Here is a 21,880-nt window from a genome sequence, read left to right as displayed (position 1 = left end):
ACCTTTTTCTCAGGAGTGGTGGAGGTTGAACGGTAACCTGATAAAATCGTAAGGGGCATAGAGAGGATGAAAAGACCTTTATCCGGGTGTAAGTGAGTCCAGAACTGGAAATGTACAAGTTTAAGGTGAGAGGGGCAAGTTTTAAAATGGGCAACTTTTTCACACCGATGGCGGTGCATGTATGATGTGCCAGAGGAGATGGTAGAGATGGGTCCCATGATCACTTTTTGAGAGACATTTGTACAGGTAGTACGTGAATAGGAAAAGTTTAGAGGGATATAGACCAAACACAGATAAATGGGACTAGTTTAGTTTAGTATTCACTGAAACATCTGCTACAACTAAAACAACTTACACCTAGGTCAGGTGCAGTTTAGAACCCAGTGGCATAATTTACACAGACTTATGATTCGTTGCTTCAACTCGGATCATTCTGGATTGATGGGCTGAATGGCTTTCAATATATTTCATTACACTGGCTGTGGAGAATTACCATCTCTTGCTGTAGATCGTAATCCGTAAATCTGAGAAGTTTGGAGAATTTGTGTTTGTAATGGTAATTACCCATGGCCCTTTCTTGGTATCTACCGACAAGCAGTCTGGAGAAAGAGAAAGAGAGAGTAAAGGAAAGAAACTTCAAAGCCAGTGAAGTACATTTAAGTAAAATTCCTGTTCTATAACAAATGTAGGTGCCAACTGTGCAGAGCAAGGTACCACAAACCTTCATTTGTCAGAACATTGAGTAAAGGAGGTGGAATGTCATGTTGCGGCTGGACAGTACATTAGTGAGGCCACTTTCAGAATACTATGTACAGTTCTGTTCACCCTTCTATAGGAAAGATGTCACTAAACTTGAGAGGGTGCCGGAAGGATTTGCAAGGATGTTGCTGGAACTGGAGGGTTTGAGTTACAGGGAGAGATTCTGGAGGCTGGGTTTTTATTCCCTCAGTTGGCGGCTGAGGGGTAACTTTATAAAACTTTATAATCATGAGGGGCATGGATATAGTGAATAGCCAAAATCTTTTTCCTCGTTTGGAGGGGCGTCCAAAACCAGAAGGCATAGATTTAAGGTGGGAGGGGAAAGATTTAAAAAGGGCTTCAAGGGTAACATTTTCAAGCAGAGGGTGGTGCACGTATGAAACAAGCTGCCAGAAGAAGTGGGTAACTGGATGAACAGGAAGTGTGTAAAAGGATGTGGGCAAAATGATGGCAAATGGGTTTTAGGTCAGAATCAGATGCCTGGTCAGCATGGACAAGCTGGGCTGAAGGGTCTGTTTCTGTGTTGTGTGACCCTGCGAATCATTCATGAGTTTTTGATTAGATTCCCTACAGTGTGGAAACAGGTCCTTCAGCCCAACAAGTCCACACCACCCCTTGGAGCATCCCACCCAGACCCATCATCCTATAGCCCACACACCCCTGAACACTACGGGCAATTTAGCATGGCCAATCCACCTGGCTTGCACATCTTTGGACTGTGGGAGGAAACTGGAGCACCCGGAAGAAACCCCCACAAACACAGGGAGAATGTGCAAACTCTGCGCAGAAGTTACCCGAGGCTGGAATTGAACCTGGGCCCCTGGCATTGTGAGGCTGCAGTGCTAACCACTAAGCCACCATGCCGTTATTAGGTTTTCCCTCAACAAAATAGCTGCCCTTACTGAAATTTCACCACAATGCAACTGAACATGTACAGAATCCCTGAAACAATTAAAGAGCAGCAGTTTCCCCTGCAACATCGGCTGCAATTAATAAAATAGCATCTGAATCCCTGCTGCATGTAGTTGCAACATTAGCAGGACAGCAGTTTATTTTTTCCTGGAATGCTTACTGTGATAAACAGCTGTAGCTTATCTTGCAACACTGGCTGCAATAATTGGACAGCAACAGTTTTACCTGCAGCATTGATTGCAAGATAAAACAGCAGCAGAATCACTGTTGCATGTAGCAGCAACAACTGAAGAACAGCAGTTTTTCCTGCACTACTGACTGTGATGATTAAACAGTAATAGCGTTACTGTCGCATTTAGCAGCAACAATTAAAGAGGAGTCATTTTCCCTGCAATGCTGACTGTGATAATTAAATAACTGTTCTCCCTGTAACACTGACTGCAATAATAAAAGGTCAGTAGAATCACTGTTGCATTTGGCAGCAACAATTGAATAGCAGCAGTTTTTTTCCCCTGTAACACTGACTGCAATAATTAAACTGCAGGAGAAACCCTGCAACACTAGCTGAGATAAAAGCGGCAGTTTTTCCTGCAACGTTGACAGCAATAATTAAGCTGTATCAGTGTGCCTGCAATACTGACTGATAAATAAACAGCAGTATTTTTTCCTGCAACACTGACTTCAATAATTAAAGTGTAGCAGTGTCCCTGCAATACTGCTGTGATAAATAAACAGTAGCAGCTTTGTTTCTCTGCAACACTGACTGTGGTAATTAAGCAGCAGGATCCTTTTTCCGTAACAGATATCACAAGAGTTGAACAGCAGGGGCTTTGCTAAAGGACACAGTCAAATAGAAACTGATTCCAGATTTTCCTGTAGTGGGCCATCTAATAGGGCATCTGTCATTAGTGAGACTTGTCCCTACACCCTATAGCTCTATTTTGTAAATAAGTTGCTGCAAGTACAAACTGATAATAGTACAGAAAAGGAAACTAAGCATGTGAACAGCCAACAGAGTATCTCCCAAACCAGTCGGTTCTGTGGCTTAGAAAATAAATAGCACAAGGTCAAAGAAGGAGGGTGATTTGAACAGGAATGATTGCAAAGTCCTGGCTGACGACCTCAAAATAATACTCACAAAACGGTTAGTGTGGCAAGATCTTTAACTCTACTGATACACTCATCCGCAGGGATACTACCCGCTTCCTCACAACGTCTGCTGAGAATGCCTATATATCCACCAATTTCTAGTCAAGGGATAAAGCAGGCTTTTATAAACAGGGAAGTAACAAAATAGCTGCAGAAACTGAGACAAAAACAGAAGTGGTTCATATTTGAGATAAAGGGAACTGCAGATGCTGGAGAATCCAAGGTAATAAAATGTGAGGCTGGAGGGTCTGGGCCCGAAACGTCAGCTTTTGTGCTCCTGAGATGCTGCTTGGCCTGCTGTGTTCATCCAGCCTCACATTTTATTACAGTGGTTCATATTTGATCTGAAGCCACATTAAATGTGTGGCCGATAATGATGGGATATGCAGTCTAAAGTGGTCGATTTTTGTTTCTGTGGTACCTGAGTTTAGCCAAAAGGATTTTTACTCCGGAAATTGAGGATGTAACTGCCTTGGCAAACCTCAGCAACACTGCAGTAATTTTGTGCACCGGCCAAATGTAAACAGATACTTGTGGTTAAACACCAGCCGACAATTTACGTTGATCCAATTGATTAAAAGCTTCAACGTCTGAAAACAGAAGGAAGAGAGAGATAGTACATTCAAATTTTTTGGATAGATTAGTTCATGAGTTACTACTTCTTCCTAAAGCAAAAGAAAAATCTGTCATAACTGGAATTCCAGCATTGAATAGCTGAGTAGCTGCAGACTCCCTGCAGCATTAACTCCGATAATTAAACTGGAGCAGAATGCCTGCAGCATTAACTGGGATAATTAAACTGCAGCAGGCTGCCTGCAGCATTAAATGCGATACTCAAAATGCAGCGGAATCCCTGTAGTATTAGCTGCATAATTAAACAGCAGCAGGCTGCCTGCAACATTAAATGCAGTAACTAAACTGCAGCTGAATGGCTGCAGCATTAAATGCAATAATTAAACTGCAACAGAATCCCTGCAGTATTAACTACAATAATAAACTGCAGCAGAACGTCTGCAATATTAAATGAGATTACTAAACTGCAGCAGAATGTCTGCAATATTAAATGAGATTACTAAACTGCAGCAGAATGCCTGCATCATTAAATGCAATTATTACACTGCAGCAGAATGTTTGCAGCAATAACTGTGATAATTATGCTGCAGCAGAATAACTGCAGCATTAACTATGATAGCTAAACTTCTGCAGAATACCTGCAGCATTAACTATGATAGCTAAACTTCTGCAGAATACCTGCAGCATTAACTGCAATAATTAAATTGCAGCAGAATACCTGCAGCATTAACTGCAATAATTAAATTGCAGCAGAATACCTGTTGTGTTAACTGTGATAATTAAACTGCAACAGAATCCCTACAGCATTAAATACAATAATTAAACTGCAGCAGAATCTCTGCAGCATTAACTGAAATAATTAAACTGCACCAGAATACCTGCATCGTTAGCTGAAATAATTAAACTGCAACATAAAACCTGCAACATTAACTGCAATCATTAAACTGCAGCAGAGACCATGCAACGTTCACTGTTTTGGGAAATAAAAAAGCATTTGACCCTTGTCTCAAATTCCCCCGGCACTTCTATAAATAAGTACCAACATCATTTAGCTTGCTCTTGTTTTGGACATCAACATTTTGTTGCTGTTTTTGAGATTGGGCTGGTAGAGGGGGCAGATACTTGAGGAAATTCAAGGCTGAAGTCTCCAAGACCCATCATTCACTGGCCAAATATTGAGCTGTCCACTATACCCCAGAGATGATTGACAGCCATAAAAGAAAATTCTAGAATGAAATTCCCTTTAATTTCTTTAGCTGTCTCTGTGAATAAGTACTTGGACTGAACTTAGTGAATTTCCCTGACAACAGCAAGTCAAAAGTCAGATCCAGTGGGCTTTAATGCGACTGCATCCTATCATCATGTGTCACATCACATTGAAGCTCTGAGCTGCTGCTCTACATAGCTGTACATTTCCTCCTCAGTTTGGAGGTAAAAAAGAATGTTCACAATTGTCTCCAACCTAAGCCAAGCAAAATGACTAATTTCAAGACAAGGTTACAAAAACTCTCACGAATGTCATTTGGCCTCCTATGCCCGCCCATTAACTTTCACATTGCCAGAGATCAGATCTACGTTGCGAGGCAGCAAGGATGGAATTCAGATAGTCAGGTCATAAATCTGATCAGAACAATCCTTATTACATTAGATCTAGACAGAATGAGGGTGAAGAAATATTTGCTCAGTAAACTTTGGGGTGGTTGAGTTGTAAAAATTCATAAATGTGTAATAGCATATCATCACTTCAGTCATAACAATTATTGTTTGTTTTAGTTTAGAGCAGTTTGTTGTTGTCTTCCTGTAGTCCTTGCCCCTTCCTTGTCAAATGGTTCTTCTAATATATATATTTTTTCATTACAAAATTATTATCTCCAAACTTATTGTCAATGATGTGGTGAAACATAGTAATTTCACTTCCTCATATCCAAGATGTAAAGGTAGAACAGCTTTTGATGTTGGTTCATGTATCATTTTCAAAAAATGCCTTGTAGCATTACAGAATCAAAATTATTTGAACTTGAATGCGTGTAGCGTGACTTGGAAAGACTAGAGCAACAATGTATTTCAACTATCAGATTGGCAATGACAAGAGTTGACAGTTTCTTTTACTAAGTAGCAATTGTAAAATAACTGATTCATCTATACCTCAGGAAGCAAATGATGAAAAATTCTTGCAAGGGCTTTCACGTCACTAACCCTTCAAAGCTCAAACTAAAGAAATGTAAACTGTTTACCGCGACTGTGAGGGAATGAAAGCTTTGAACAAAGAGGTTGGGAGGATTGTGTTAAGTGCTGTTAGCAGCCCATTGTTGGAAGCAATGGCATTCTTGCAGCAACAGCTTTATTTAGAATTGTACTCGCTTTAGATTTGGTGTGGGATGCCATAAAGAGCAGGATCTTGCAGGCACAGATTTGAAATAGATTAATACAAGGTGAATTTCGATTATCTCAGGCTTTTGCTGTGCCATTACAACAGTTTGCACACTTAGCTGGGTGAGGATGGAGTATATTTTTGAGATGCCACTTTTCTTTGAATTCTTACACTTTAAAATAATGGCAATTATGTTATTTGTGTTTGCAGTTACAGGAGTACCTCAATCTGAAGGAAATGGATGGATTGTAAATAATAGTCCAGCTGCTTGGAACTTCACCTGGCTGCTAAAAGATGACACACCTTTGTCTACATATCAAAGACCACATGGTGAGTAGCTTCTCATAGAGTCTTTCCAAAACAAGTGACACTGAGGATCTTTAATGGATGAGCAGAATTTTTGCTACTAAATGTAAAGTAATATTGTTTCGAAAAAATTATCTTGCAGCAAAACTATGTCAATTCTGATGATGAACCCAACATGTCAACCACTTAATGTTGTGTTATTTTAACCTTTATTCATTTTATTTTGAAAAATATTTGTTTGTTTATCGAACACAATGATTTGAATTATTTTCAAATAGTCCATGTAAAATATGCTGTTATGATGAAATTCCCCATAATTTTTAAATTGACTCTTCTTCCTCAAATGCAAACAGTCTGTCTTTATGAATCTTATTTGTCCTAGTGATGAAGAATATTTAATAAATGTTAATGTAGCAGTAAAATTAGAAGCATGCATCCTCATAGAACAGAGATGTTTCTGTTTTGTTTCAGTTTAAGTCTAGATAGAGTTAAAATGGAAACTATTCACTACGCAAATTTCAAAATCGAGTTTAGGAGACAAATTGTCCACATGATGACCAAGTTAGGTGATCTGGAAATTAGCCTGGATAGAAAGCTTTTGCTTTACGTGGAAATTGAACTGAACATGGTCAAGGCATACTCAGAAACCAAGTAATGCACCTGCTCATTTGCATTCTGTGTAATCATTTCTATTATTTTGTCTTTAATCAGAAGAGGATATTAGGAGTGTCATTAGAGAATCCCTACTGTGTCTCAAAGTGACATTTTTCTGTTTCTATACTGCATTATATTACACTAATTATCCTGTGACAGCTCTGAGAAAGACTGCCGATTAGGACTGCTCTGTGTTTTGTGTCCATTATCTTGGCTTGAGGTCACCCTAATATTGAGTTTAAATCTGTCTTGGATCAATATTGAAACGACAGTGAACTAATATGTAGATCCTGGCTTCAAGTATCTTTGTCAGGACTGTGTATATGCTGGAATAGTGGTCTGCCACAATTGGGGATGGTGCTATTGCACTGATGAAAGGGCATTTTCTTTGAGTTCCTTCATGTGATATCAGCATGCATTTGTTTCTCAGCTCTGGTTACTGGAGAAGGTGCTGGTAAACGTTATCTTAAGCAACTAGTCTGCCTTGTGCAGGAGCAATTACGATGCTGTTAAGAACGGAATTCGGAGTTTTTGACCCAGTGAAAGTGAATGACAACATTGTTTTGAGTCAGGATAGTCTATGGCTTGGAAGGAGCGTGCAACGTTCCCATGTATCTGTGTCCTTTGTCATTTGAAGTGATAGAGATTGGGGTTTTGAAAGGTGTTGTGGCAAAGAATGTGGCAAATTGCTGCAATCATCCTAAATATGATAAACACGCTTTCACTATACACTCACGGTAGAGACAGTGAGGGAGCGGGGTGCCAGTCAGTGATTTGCTTTACCATAAATGGGGTCAGGCATCTTCAGTGTTATTGGAGCCACATTGATCGAGACAAATGGATAGTATGCCACCATACTGCCAACATGTGCTTTGTAGATATTGGAAATATTTTGCAAGTCAGATGATGAATTTCTACCTTTTGATCCAGCAGAATTTCCAGCCCTCTGCCCTGCTCATGTAGCCATTGTATTTAAAGAGGTCATACAGTTCACTTTTGGTCAATAGTAAACCCCGAGTAGTTGGTTATGGAAGATGCAACAATGCCATTGAATGACATGGTTAGATTCTGTCATGTTGGAGATTGGTGTCACTTTTGCCACATGAATGCTACTTGCCACTTGTCAGCCCAACCTTAATTGTTATACTGCATATGGCCAGAGGCTCCTTTCGTACCTGGGAAGTCACTAAGACACCAAGCATTGTGCAATCATCAGTGAATGTCTGCACTTTTGACCAGAAGGTGGAGGAAAGGTCATTGATGAAGCAACTGAAGGTGATTGGGCCCAGGGCATTAGGCTGAGAAACTCCTGCAGTGATGTCCTGGGGTGAGATGTTTGATCTCCAAGAACTACAACCAGCTTCCTTTGTGCTAGGAATGACTCCAAACCCTGGATAATTTGTCCCTGATTCCCATTTAGTCTACTATTGCATAGAGTTTTACTATACACTGGGTCAAATGCTGCCTTGATGGCAGGTGCAGAAATTTGAATTTCACCTCTTGAATTCAGCTGTTTTGTCTATGCTTGGCCCAAGACTACAAAACGGTTGGGAACCGGGCAGCCCTGCCAGAATCCAAACTGAGCATTGGTGAGTAAGGTATTGCTGTACAAATACCACTTTATAGTACTGTCCATGACAGCTTCATCATTTTGCTAATGATCAAGAGTAGGCAGATGAGGTGTCAGTTGGTTTCATTGGAATTGTCCAGCTCTTCTTTGCACGGGGCTGATCTGGGCAATTTTCCACAATAGCATCTCCCACAAAGAGACCTAAGGTAAGTGAAGGACACTTTGCTGTCATATCTCCAGCTCACAGATTTATTGAATAAGGCCAGATGCTGAGAATGCAAAATGATAGAATATGCTGATTGATGTGAAACAACAAATCATAACATTGTCAAGAGTTCTCAATACTCCTTAACTAAATTATATGATATTGTACAAAGTAATTATTTATTTTCAGATGTGAACATAGTATATGACTGCAACACTATGTAAATGCATGTTGGTGGAATTGATTTCAGTTCAGTTAACATTCGTCATCATCCCAACAAAAGAATTATTGTGGTTATCTCTGTATTAAATTGTTATGATGTGAAACCCTTATAATAGCTTTGGCAGATTTGCAAAGGACAAGCTGGATGCAAAATCAGTGGTTACAGAGATAGTAGGAACTGTCGATGCTGAAGAAGGGTCTTGACCTGAAATGTCAGCTTTCCTGCTCCTCTGATGCTGCTTGGCCTGCTGTGTTCATCCAGCTCTACACCTTCATACAAAATATGTGGACCATGTTAGCACTAGCATCGAGTAAAAGAAGTGCTCATAAAACAGTATTTTGGAACAGTACTTTCCCCTTGGGTTTTAAAAAATGTTGCTCTAGGTACCACCTCTTCCTTGGATAACCATATGGAGAATGATGGGATAGTGTAGCGGGAGGGGCTTAGATTAGTTCACAGGTTGGCGCAACGTCGAGGGCCGAAGGGCCTGTTCTGCGCTGTAATGTTCTATGTTCTTCGATATATTTTCTATTTTGAAAAGATACATGATGTTCCACATGCATTCCCAAAATATGCAAAAGTTCACACTGATGTTCAAACAAAAGCTATGAATCAAAAATGAGCTTCTTAAAAAAATCTATATCTTATTGACAATCAAATTTTATTTGAAAAGATACATTTATTCTTTTGCACATACCTTTCAAAAAATGTTTCAAACATGTAAAGTCCCTCATGCTGTACTATGGGGCACGTTTTCAGTTTTGTTTCCTGAATACAAGCCTGTTGAAGTGAGTCACCTGCCAGTGGCTGAAACTTCTGAATTTTTGATCTCCTGAAATTTATTTCTGACTGAGATGGGGTGACACAGGGTAAATCAGTGCCACTTTGCAAATGCTTAATCCATTCAATATTGCACAATCCTTGTGCGCTTCTGTACAAGCATGAACATTAAAATAAGACTGACAATTCTGTTTGCAGAGGTTGTTCACCCAAAGTTGCAGTTCCTCCATCAAAATGTCACATGACTATTTCTAAGCCAACTCTCTGAGTCACGAAATCCAAGCACAGTACTGTGGATGCTGGAAGTCTGAAGTAAAAGTGCTGAGTTCTCCAGCACTTTCCTGTTTTTAATCGCTGTATGTGAAGCCTACCCAGGCAAAGAAGTGGTTTATCTGATATCTGTCCATCTTCTGAACCCATTAGGTCAGTATTCCATGGCACAGTGGCGCAGTTGTCAGCTCAGTTAACATTCATCAACATCCCTACAAAAGAAGCATTGTCGTTACCTTTGTGTTCGATTATTATGGTGTGACACCCTTATAGTAGCCTTGGTGGAATTGAAAGGATGGGCAAGAGCAAGCTGGATACAAAAGCATTGTATTAGAAAGGCCCCTTTCTGCACTGTAGTAATTCCATTATTTAAAGATCTGTTAGCTCACAAATGTTGGCGCTGTCTATAAGTGAACTTGACAGAGAACAGTGTTGACAGGCATGAAAGAAAATCATGAATGATTGGAAGTCAACAGAGGCAGTTTCTAGCCTGTGTCAGAGAATGGTGATTAACTCTTCCACTAGCTTGAGCCTAAATGAAATTGCCAAATGGGCCTTTAAAGGAGAGGACTGCCACTTAAAGCAGTCAGAGCTTCAGTAGAACAGCTGTAATTAAATGATGTGGAACAACAGAAGATTGAAGAGTGTGTTCCTTTCTGCAACTCTTCTGGTGGCACTAATGTCAGCAGCAGCAGCAGTAAATGTTACAACAGGCCTTTTCAGTTCATGGACAGGCTTGGTGCTGAGGATGTTTCTCTGAGCCAGCAAGGCAGTTTCCTAAACCGTGTGTTTAAAAGCTCGAAATTCATGTTATCGGGGCGGGGCGGGGTAGGGGTGTTGGTGGTATCATAGAAACATAGATAATAGGAGCAGGCATAGGTCATTCGGATCTACCTGCATGCCGAGCTCATGGCTGATCATCCTACTTAGTAGCCTTTTCCCAATTTCTCCTCATATCCATTGATCCCTTTAGCCCTAAGAATTCTATTTAATGTCTTCTTGAAAACATTCACTATTTTATCCTCTGCAGCAGGGAATATTTCAGGTTCACCACTCTCCGGTCGAAAAAAATCTCCTCATCTCAACAGCCAAATGGTCTGCCCCTTTTTATTTTCCCAGCTCCCTCAGACCATTCTTCCTCTGTTTACTCTGTCTAGTCCTCTATTTACCCTGTCTAGTTCACATAAAGGAATAATATACATTGATACAGAATGATTCTTTGTGAGTTTTTTTTAAAAGAATGAGGGGGAAACTCATAAAAACCCCCTGTAAAATTGGAATAAGTCCAGGCAAGGTAAACGCAGGAATGATGCTACCTTTGCCCCATGTTTTCAAGATTTTGGGCACAGGCTCCAAAATCTTTTGTAACTTAAAATTAACGGTCAGGAAACTTCCTGCTGGACGCTCGTGATTTCTTGTGATGAGTTCACAGGAGTGGTGGCATAACACCTAAGGCTTCAACAGATGGTGCCAGTTTAGGATGAATGAATTTATTATTGTGTGGAGTGCATGTGATGATGAGCAGTAAAACCAACCCAATAGAGGAATAGTTCATGATTAGATGGATCGGATCTGATTGGTTGATTTCTGGTTTCTTTCTCATTCCAAGTGTTCTGATAATTTACTTTTGAATTTGAACATTTTAATCACCAGGGCTTATTAGTTAAGGAAATAAGCCTCCAAATGACATTTATGAGTACACATGCATTGAATTAACAACCTTTCATGTCATTAGATGCAAAGCATTTAACAATCATTGGACTGCTTTCAAAGTGCAGTAACCATTGATTGCTATAATTGGAAATAAAAGCTGGAAATTCATAGCAACTGTGTCAGCACCTGAGAAGGAACAATTGGTCAAAAAAGTCTCCATGTTCAAATTTCACGCAGAATAAATGAAGCGGCCAATCTAAAACTCTGGCCAATCTTTCTCTTACTGGGGGCAGAGTACTTGTTGAGACAGCACTTTCAGCGGTGGCGGCAGCAGCAGCAGCAGCAGCAGCAGCTGCTGCTGCTGCTGTGGAGCTCTGCAGCTCTGCAGTTTGGCGGGGCCAGCCAGAGTGGTGTCAGAGGTGACTCCTGGCTTGCTATGTCCAGTGCATGGACTGTTGGAACAGTGGCAGGGCATTCGCTGCAGCAATGACAGAGCGGGGTCACCTGGCTGCAATAGAGCAGGAGCTTGGACTTCCGCAGCAGCAGCAGCAGCAGCAGGTTTTTGACTGTGAAGGTGTTGGTGCAGAGGCTTCTGGCTGTGGTAGGCCTGGAGTGGGGCTTTGAAGATGCCCTGCAGCCATGTTTGGGACTGTGGCTGATAAAGATGAACTGTATTTAAATACTTTCCTTTTATCCTTTTGTACCTCAAAATGGCACCAGATTGTGTTGACAGAACACTTTTCACTTTTCACTTTTCACTGTGATAATAAATCATTTGTCAAATCATTCATTCTTTCAAATACTACCTCCCCTTAATGTGAATTTTCAACTGCTTGGTTTTAATTAGGAAAAAGGATTTTACTTATTGGTAAGTGATTGAGGTCAATAAAGCAAATTTCTCTTTTAAAAGAAGACAGTAGAAATTATTACACTGCAGCATTAAACATAGCCCTCATATTACAAGTGAACAAGAGAACTCATACTCTTTCCATTGACTGAAACTGAGCATTGCTACTAAATGCAGCAACATTGACCAACAATACAGATCCCTTCAGAAAAAGTTTGGTACAGGAATGGATTTATTTTATTGTAAAATGATTTGAATACTATGTACAACTAGAATTATGTTGCCATACTTAAGACAATTATAATCACAAGAATCAGCAAGCTATAAATGCAAAAATGTAATTGCATGTAAAAGGTCAATTTCAGCACTTTTAGAACCATTTGTTGATTTAAAGTATTGGCTTTCTGAAGCCATAGACGACTTCAATTTATGAACATTTCATAAATATTCAGAAGAGCTGACAACTATGAAATCACATGCAATACTTGAACTTATTATCACAGTCATCACTGCTAGTTTGTATTTAGTAACCATTCAGTCTTTCAAAAACTATTCCTCTTCCAGCTATAAAGATCATATCTGTATTTTTTAGTCATTTTGATTGCAGACTGAAATGGGAAAAAGGTTGGTTTACAAGCCAAAGATGGTTGAAGGCTTGCTGGATGGTTTTTAAAACCAAGTTACCTGGCACTCATTGTAAGTGCTGTTGACAAAGTTACTTGTGCAAGTGTTGGGAAAAACCTAATTACTGATGAGATGGAGTCACTGTGGACAAATGGAGCTTTGGCCAGCAAAAAGTCCAAAGATGCACAGGCTCGGTGGATTGGCCAATATGAATGTGGTGGTAACAGGGAAGGGATGGAGTAGTAGGTCTGGTGGGATGCTCTTCAGAGGGTTGATGAAGACTTGATGAGCTGACTGGTCTCTATCTACACTCTAGGTGATTTTACAGTTCTAATAAGTGGCTGATTGTTCTGTGGACTAGTTATCACTGACAAAGGCCCTTCAGCCTCCCAATTGCTATGTGTTGAACAGCTTGTGGATGTTAACGTTTGAGACAGAAGCCATTGGACCTTTGAAAGAAAAGGAGCAGTTTTTGCTCGTCAGTAAAAAAAAATCTCAAGCCTGAAAATATCCAGTTTATTTCCTCTCATCAGCTGTTGTTAGTTGTTATTTCTAACTCAGGAACTTAATTAATTACTCAAATAGTCACTCTGAGCCTCCTCATCGAGTCATAGAGACATACTGTATAAAAACAGACCCCTCGGTTCAACTTGCCCATGCTGACCAAATATCCTGAACTGATCTCATCCCATTTGCCAGCATTTGACCCATATCCTTCTAAACCTTTTCTATTCATATACCCACCCAGATGCCTTTTAAGTGCCATAATTGTACCTGCCTCCGCCACTTCCTGTGGCAGCTTATTCCATACACATGTCGCCCTCTACATGAAAAAATAGGCCCTCAGGTCCCTCCAAATCTTTCCCCTCTCAACTTAAGCCTGTGTCCTCCCTGGGAAAAAGACCTTGGTTATTCATCTTATCCGTGCTGCTCATGATTTTATAAACCTCTATAAGGTCACCCCTTCGCCTCTGATGCTGCAGGGAATATAGACCTGGTCAATTCAGCCTCTCCCCCTATGGTTCAAACACTCTAATCCTGGCAACATCCTTGTAAATCTTTATTGAAAATTTTCAAGTTTAACAACATCTTTCCTATAGCAGGGAGACCTGAATTGAATGCAGTATTCTAAAAGTGACCTCACTAATGTCCTGCATAGCTGCAACATGATCTCCCAACTCCTACACTCAGTGCACTGACCAATAAAGGCAAGTGTACTAAACACCTGCTTCCCCACCCTGTCTACCTGCATCTCCACTTTCATGGAACTATGCACCTGCACCTTTAGGTCTCTTTGTTCAGCAACACACCCCAGGGCACCACCATTAATTGTGTACATCCTGCCCTTGTTTGCCTTACCAAAATGTGACACCTCACATTTATCAAAATTAAACTCCATCTGCCGCTCCTCAGCCCAGTGGTCAATCTGGTCAAGGCCCCATTGTACTCAGATAACCTTCTCCATTGCCCACTACACCACCAATTCTGGGGTCATCTGCAAACTTACTAACCATACATCCTGTATTAAGTGGAGAAGAAAGATTGAGAATCAGTGTTCTGATCAGCAAACCTTCTGGACAGGGACCACTAAACTGATTTCCCAGTCTTACATTCCACCGATACTACCCATTTACTGCGTGTGTGTGTGTGTGTGTGTGTGTGTGTGTGTGTGTGTGTGTGTGTTTGTATCTGACATTAAAATATTTTTATTTGCAAAATTAACGAGTAATTTTCATTAATTACAGAAACCTGCTTCATATTTTGTTAACCTGAGTCTAAAAAGACAGGATTTCTGTTACTTTTCAAGAAAATGTAACTTTTGTGATGAGGCCAAAAATAGTGAGGCTTGATTTTCTAGCCCAGTGAGGTGAAACACGCTAAAGTGCCACTGCTTACAACAGATGCGTTGCTACTGATATGATTTGACTGCTATACGTCATAGGGCTGTTTGCATTATAAAGTGTTTTATTCAAAGCCTGTTAGTTTGCTGCATAAACTATACCTGAACTATTCTCTTCTACTCGGGTAACTGGGCAGCCCGGCTGGAAAGCAGCGCTCTATGATTCTGACTCATTTGTACTCTTGTCTGTTGCAAGATTAATATAATGGCTGGTTTGAATCTGACTGCTGCTATATATGAAGAAGATTAAAAAAACATTGTTGTCTCCCTGAATGGTTGCTTGAAGAACTGCTGGGGTTCCTGAATTGAACAGGCCCCAGGTGGCTGTTCCCTCCAGTTCAATATATTTCTGATGAAGGTCCTCAAGCTGCTCCTTATTTTTACATGTTTCAAGCAAATAGATGTAGAGAAACCAGCCAATATTCGTGATATCCCTAAAATGGAGAGATTGTGTGATGTCGCACCTTCAAATTGCTCTTACTTGTCTCCGTTTTTATGCAGAAAGCTGTGAAATGAAGACCAATTTCCATGCAAATTTCTTTATAAACAATACGCATTTATGGAGCACCTTTTGTGACCACAGGATGCACCACAATGCTTTTGAGACAACGAGATACAGCATTGCAATCTAGGAAATATAGGAGCAACAAAAACAAAGTTGCTGGAAAAGCCCAGCAGGTCTGGCAGCATCGGTGAAGGAAATAAAACATAGTTAAGGTTTCGGGAGCTCTGAGCAAGGGTCACTGGGATCCGAAATGTTAACTCTGTTCTTTCCTTCACAGATGCTGCCAGACCTGCTGGGCATTTCCAGCAACTTTGTTTTTGTCCTGATTTACAGCGTCCACAGTTCATTCAGTTTTTATTTAAATATCAGAGCAGGTTTGCACAAATTCTCACAAACAGCAATGGCCTGATAATCAGTTCTTGTTTGAGACATTAATGACAGCCGGGGGACCAGGGAGAACTCTTGCATTTCCATGAAACAGTGAGATTTTCATTACCTATCTGAGACGGTATATGGGATCCTCTTATTTTAGTGGCACCTTTGACAATACAACAGTCCTTTGTATTATGTTGGAATTAAGTTGGGCAGTGGTAATTAAAACTATGACCTTTCAATTCATGATTAAAAACTCATTTGCTTTGATTTATTATTGTGTGTACCTAAGTACAGTGAAAAGCTTTGTTTGTGAGCAGTACAGGCATGCCATAAGCAAGGGCATATGGATCAGAGGATGAAAAGAATATCTCAGACAGGGCAAGGCATACAGGCTACACCACACAGGATGTGGATGAGACAAGATGAACATTAACAATTTCAGCATTGTTTAAAGTTAGAGAGTCTTATTCATCATTCTGATAATGGCAGGGAAGAAGCTATTCTTGAACCTGCTGGTGCATGTTTTCAAGTTTCTGTATCTTCTACCTACTAGAAGAGGTTGTAGAGGAGCATTACCGGGGTGCAATGTGTCTTTGATGATGTTAGCAGGCTTTCCATGGCAACGAGACGTGTAAATGGAGTTCTTAGGAGGTTGGCTTCTGTGATGGTGTGGGCCATGCACACCACCTTCTGTAGTTTCTGACAGCCCTGGGCAGAGCAGTTGCCGTAGCAGGCCGTTATACACCGGGACAGAGATAATGGGGACTGGAGACACTGGAGAATCCAAGATAACAAAGTGTGAAGCTGGATGAACACAGCAGGCCAAGCAGCATCTTAGTGCTGCTGAGATGCTGCTTGGCCTGCTGTGTTCAGCCAGCTTCACACTTTGTTATCTTGGATACACTAGAACAGTATGCTTTCTGTGGTGCAAGTGTAAAATTTAGTGATGATCCTTATGGACATGCCAAATTTCTTAAGCTACCTGCAGAACAAGAGGTGTCATTGTGCTTTGTTGCCTGTTGCATTCATGTAGGAAGTCCAGGAACAGGTTGTCGGTTGTCGTCATTCCTGGGAACCTGACACTCCCTATCCTCTCTACCTCCACGCTATTGATGTAGCTGGGGGTGTGATCTTCTTTCTTTAATTCTTTAGTTTTGCTGATATTGGGAGAGAAGTTGTTGTTGCATCATGCCACCAAGCCCTCTGTCTCCTTTCTGTATCCTGACTCATCATTGTTAGGTATCTGTCCTACCACGGTGGTGTCATCAGCAAACCTATCGATGGTGTTGGTTCACAATTTGGCAACGTGGTTGTGGGTATACACTGAATACAGTAGGGGGTTGAGAACACATCCTTTGTGGGGTCCAGTGTTGAAGGTTATCATGGAGGAGGTGCCGTTGTCTATCTTCACTGATAGTGGGCAACGAATTAGAGGATCTGGTCGCAGAGGCCCACGGTGAGACCTAGGGTCTCGGAGTTTTGAGATCAGCCTGGAAGGGATAATGGTGTTAAAGGTGGAGCTGTAATTGACGAGCAGGAGTCTGACATCGGTGTCCCTGTTGTTCCAGGGATGAATGCAAGGCTAAGGAAATGGCGTCCATTGTGGACCTGTTACAACAGTAGGCAAATTGCAGGAGATTGGGGCAGGCTGGGAGACTAGAGTTGATGTGGTTCTTGACCAGCCGCATGAGCACTTCATGATTATGGAGGTCAGAGCCCCTGGGCAGCAGTCATTAAGGCACATTGCATGTGCTTTCTTAAGTATGGGGAATGTAGACGCTGTAAAACAGAGACAAAAATAGAAATTGCTGGAAAAGCTCAACAGGCTACCCAGACCTGCTTAGTCTTCCAGAAATTTCTATTTTTGTCTCTTTCAGTTTACAAACAAGGGAGCTACCAATTGGAATAAAACTCTCCTTTCAAACTTAAAGAAGTGCTAAGAATCTGTGATCAGAGATAATGGGACCTGCAGATGCTGGAGAATCCGAGATAACAAAGTGTGAAGCTGGATGAACACAGCAGGGCAAGCAGCATCTTAGGAGCACAAAAACTGATGTTTCGGGCCTATACCCTTCATCAGAGTGGGGGGGATGGGGAGAGGGTTCTGAAATAAATAGGGAGAGAGGGGGAGGTGGACCGAAGATGGATAGAAGAGAAGATAGGTGGAGAGGACAGTGTAGGTGGGAAGGTAAGGAGGGGATAGGTCAGTCCAGGGAGGACGGACAGATCAAGGAGGTGGGATGAGGTTAGTAGGTAGGAAATGGAGGTGCGGCTTGAGGTGGGAAGAGGGAATAGGTGAGAGAAAGAACAGATTAGGGAGGTGGGGACAAGTTAGGCTAGTTTTGTGATGCAGTGGGGGGAGGGGACGAACTGGGCTGGTTTTGGGATGTGGTGGGGGAAGGGGAGATTTTGAAGCTTGAAAGTCTACATTGATACCATTGGGCTGCAGGGTTCCCAAGCGGACTATGAGTTGCTGTTCCTGCAACCTTTGGGTGGCATCATTATAGCACTGCAGGAGGCCCAGGATGGACATGTCGTCAAAGGAATGGGAGGGGGAGTTAAAATGGTTTGCGTCTGGGAGGTGCAGTTGTTTATTGCGAACCGAGCAGAGGTGTTCTGCAAAGCAGCCCCCAATGGCTGCTTTCCCCAATGTAGAGGAAGCTACACCGGGTACAGTGGATACAGTATACCACATTGGCAGATGTGCAGGTGAACAGCTGCTTGACATGGAAAGTCATCTTGGGGCCTGGGATGGGGGTGAGGGAGGAGGTGTGGGGACAAGTGTAGCATTTCCTGCGGTTGCAGGGGAAGGTGCCGGGTGTGGTGGGATTGGAGGGGAGTGTGGAGTGGACACGGGAGTCACGGAGAGAGTAGTCTCTCTGGAAAGCAGACAAGGGTGGGGATGGAAACAATGTCTTGGGTGGTGGGGTCGGATTGTATGCTAAGAATCTGTGATTTACTTGCCTTATGTTGATTTTTTCATCCTATTTTGTGAGCTTTTTCTGTCTCACATAGCTGTACTAACCATTCATAATATAGTCCAATATATATTAAAATATTAAAGAGTAAGAACATTTCAAAGCGCAAGTATTGTCTTTTCACACATGCTTTCTTCTTTGTAAAGGGCACTGTCATCGATGTGTAATTGTTTTTGTACTTTTGCTTGAATCACTCTTTAATAATACAGCTCAATTGATCAGGCTAAGGAAACGCTTACTGGTTAAGAGGCTTTGTAACTGCGTGAGAAGTATTCAAATATTATTGTTGCAGTGGGCCTGTGTGATTTTGCTAGTATTTACTTGCTATTTTTAGTGAAACCCTAACTCTTGTAAATTTAAATCTTAAGCGCCTCCTATTTTGCTTAGTGCCCTTAGTTGTGGAAACAATACCAATTACTCTTGCCTTTTTGTCTAAAATAAACTAAAGATATTGACCTTTTCAGTAGTTGTTGTCTCTTACATTTGATTAACAATCCTTAATCCTTTTGTACTTATTAACAATCTTGACCCACACACAATTTTTTGGTGTTAACTTCTTTTTATAGACTCTCGTTCTGAATCCTCTTGGAAGGTATGATTGTGTGGAATAGGGCTGAGAGAAAAGATCTGTTACCAATACACTGACAATCCAGACAATCAGTGATGATGCTTCTGTATTAGAAGTGGATTGTTATCCACCTTGTCTCCTGACTCTTATTGTACGTTAAAATCAGACCTGAAAGCTGAGGAGCACAAGCTATGTGTTATAAATGGTATTTCTTTTCAAGTAAACTAAGTGGAGGTTACGCAATAATACAGCAAAGTCTGAATATTGTCTTTTATTGCCTGCAATTTCCCCGAATGATGTTATTGGATTCTCCTAATGACATGGCATTCAGAAAGATTAGAACTGTCTACATTGATATCCGTCAATCCACTTGAATTAACATTTCAAATGAACTGCTTCAGCCATCAAATCAACATTTGGCTCTGTTTCTGAGCACGAGTATATGTAGCACTAAATTTGGATGCATAGTTTGTAGGCATCACAAATGGTCTTTGTCGTCCAAAGTAATGTCGGTGGTCTGAGCACAAAGATCTGCTGGGTGTTACATTAGATGACAAACTGGCAAAGTGAAGAATGTTCATTGGAGTTGCCTGATGGACCACAGCCCAGGGTTCTGAAGAAGATAGCCGGAGAGATTGTGGAGGCATTGGTGGTAATTTTTCAATAAGCACTGGAATCAGGGAGGATCCCAGAGGACTGGAAAATGGCTCAAGTAACACCTCTATCACCTCTGTTTAAGAAGGGAGGGAGGCAGAAGACAGGATACTGTAGGCTGGGTAGCCTGATGTCAGTCCTTGGTGAGATGTTGAGAACAATTTCCTTCTAGTAGAAGAGTTTCAGTTTATCAAATGTATGAGCTGTGAGAGTTTATTAAAAAAATGGAGTCCATTGTTAAGAATGAGTAGGCGGGAGTACTTGAAAGTGCATAGTAGAATAGGACTGAGTCAGTGCAGCTTTGTAAAGGGGTAAGTCAGAAATCACACAACACCAACTTATAGTCCAACAGGTTTATTTAAAATCACAAGCTTTCAGAGCACTGCTGCTTCAACATGTGAAGCCACTTCATCACCTGACAAAGGAGCAGCGCTTCAGAAGCTTGTGATTTCAAATAAACCAGTTGATCTATAAGCTGATGTCATGTGACTTCTGACATTTTCCACCTCAGTCCAACACCAACACCCCCACATCTTGCCAGCAAGGGTGGGGTCACGTCTGACAAATCTGTTAGAATTCTTTGAGGAGGTAACAAGCAAGTTAGACATAGGAGACCTAGTGGTTGTGATCTTTTTGGATTTCCAGAAGGCCTCTGATAAGGTGCCAATCAGAAGGCTGCTGGGTAAGAATTAAGAGCCCATGGTACAAAAACAAAGTTGCTGGAAAAGTTCAGCAGGTCTGACAGCATCTGTAAAGGAAAACACAGAGTTAATATTTCGTGTCCAGTGACCCTTTCTTAGAACTCAGAGCCCTTTCCTTCACAGATGCTGCCAGACCTGCTGAGCTTTTCCAGTAACTTTGTTTTTGTTCCGTGATTTACAGCATCCGCAGTTCTTTTGATTTTTATTAAGAACCCATGGTGTTAGGGGCAAAGAACTGGCATGGACAGAGTGTTGGCTGACTGGCAGTACAAAGAAAGTAGGAATTAAGGGGCCATTTTCATGATGGCAGCTGTTGCTGAGGGGAACTCAGCCAGGGTCTGTGTTGGGACCACAACTATTCATATTCTACATTAACAATGTGCATGAAGGAACTGAGGGCACTGTTACTAAGTCTGCAGATGAGAAAAAGATAGTTGGAGGGCAAGGCAGTATTGAAACAGCAAGGCTGCAGAAGGGCTTGGGCAGGCTAGGAGAGTGGACAAATAAGTGGCTAATAGAGTGTAATGTGGGGAAGTGTTGAGTTTATGCCTTTTGGTAGGAAGAATGCAGTCATGGACTGTTTTCGTAACAGAAAAAAGGCTTCAGAAATCTGAAACGCCAAGGGACTTGAGAGTTCTAATTCAGGATTTCCTTAAGGTTGACATGCAGGTTCACTTGGTAATTTGGAAGCATTCATTTCAAGAGGGCTAGAATACAAGGACAGAGATATACTGCTGAGGCTGTTTCAGGCTCCAGTCAGACTGCATTTGGAATATTGTGTGCAGTTTTGGGCCCCATATCTAAGGAAGGATGAGCTGGTATTGGAAGGGTCCTGAGATGGTTTACAAGAATGATCCTGGAGACAAAGGGCTTGTCTTATGGAGAGCAGTTGAGGACTCTGGGTCTGTATTCGATAGAGTTTGGAAGGATGAGGTAGAATCTCTTTGAAATTTACAGTATCCTGAGAGGCCTGAATAGAATGGTTGTGCAGAAGCTGTTTCCTCTAGTAGGAGAGAGTAGGACCCAAAGGCCCACCCTCAGAGTGAAAGGATGCCCCTTTAGAACTGAGATGAGGAGGAATTTCTTCTGTCAGAGGGTGGTTAATCTGTGGGACTCATTGCCACAGAAGGCTGTGGGAGCCAAGTCTTTGAGTGTATTTGAAACAGAGAAAGGTATATTCTTGATTAGTAAGGGGATCACGGGTTATGGGGAGAAGGCAGGAAAATTGGGGTTGAGAAACATATCAGCAATGATCAACGGGTCGAATGGCATGAATCTGCTCCTGTACCTAGTCGTATTCTGG

At 41.4% G+C, this 21,880-nt stretch overlaps 1 protein-coding gene across 2 annotated transcripts in view; it reads left to right on the top strand.

Annotated features, from left to right (window-relative positions):
* Window positions 1–21,880, top strand: part of LOC125455175 (ALK tyrosine kinase receptor-like) — a 977,528-nt gene that overhangs the window by 204,331 nt on the left and 751,317 nt on the right. For both annotated transcript variants that reach the window (XM_048536890.2, XM_059648635.1), the window contains exon 2: window positions 5,975–6,094. In XM_048536890.2, coding sequence (XP_048392847.1) covers window positions 5,975–6,094 — 120 coding nt within the window. The remainder of the gene's footprint in view (window positions 1–5,974; window positions 6,095–21,880) is intronic.

The sequence above is a fragment of the Stegostoma tigrinum genome, chromosome 9 (genome assembly GCF_030684315.1).
Source record: "Stegostoma tigrinum isolate sSteTig4 chromosome 9, sSteTig4.hap1, whole genome shotgun sequence".
NCBI lineage: Eukaryota > Metazoa > Chordata > Chondrichthyes > Orectolobiformes > Stegostomatidae > Stegostoma > Stegostoma tigrinum.
Note: the sequence above shows the minus strand (reverse complement) of the source record. Positions and strands in the feature narration are given on the sequence as shown.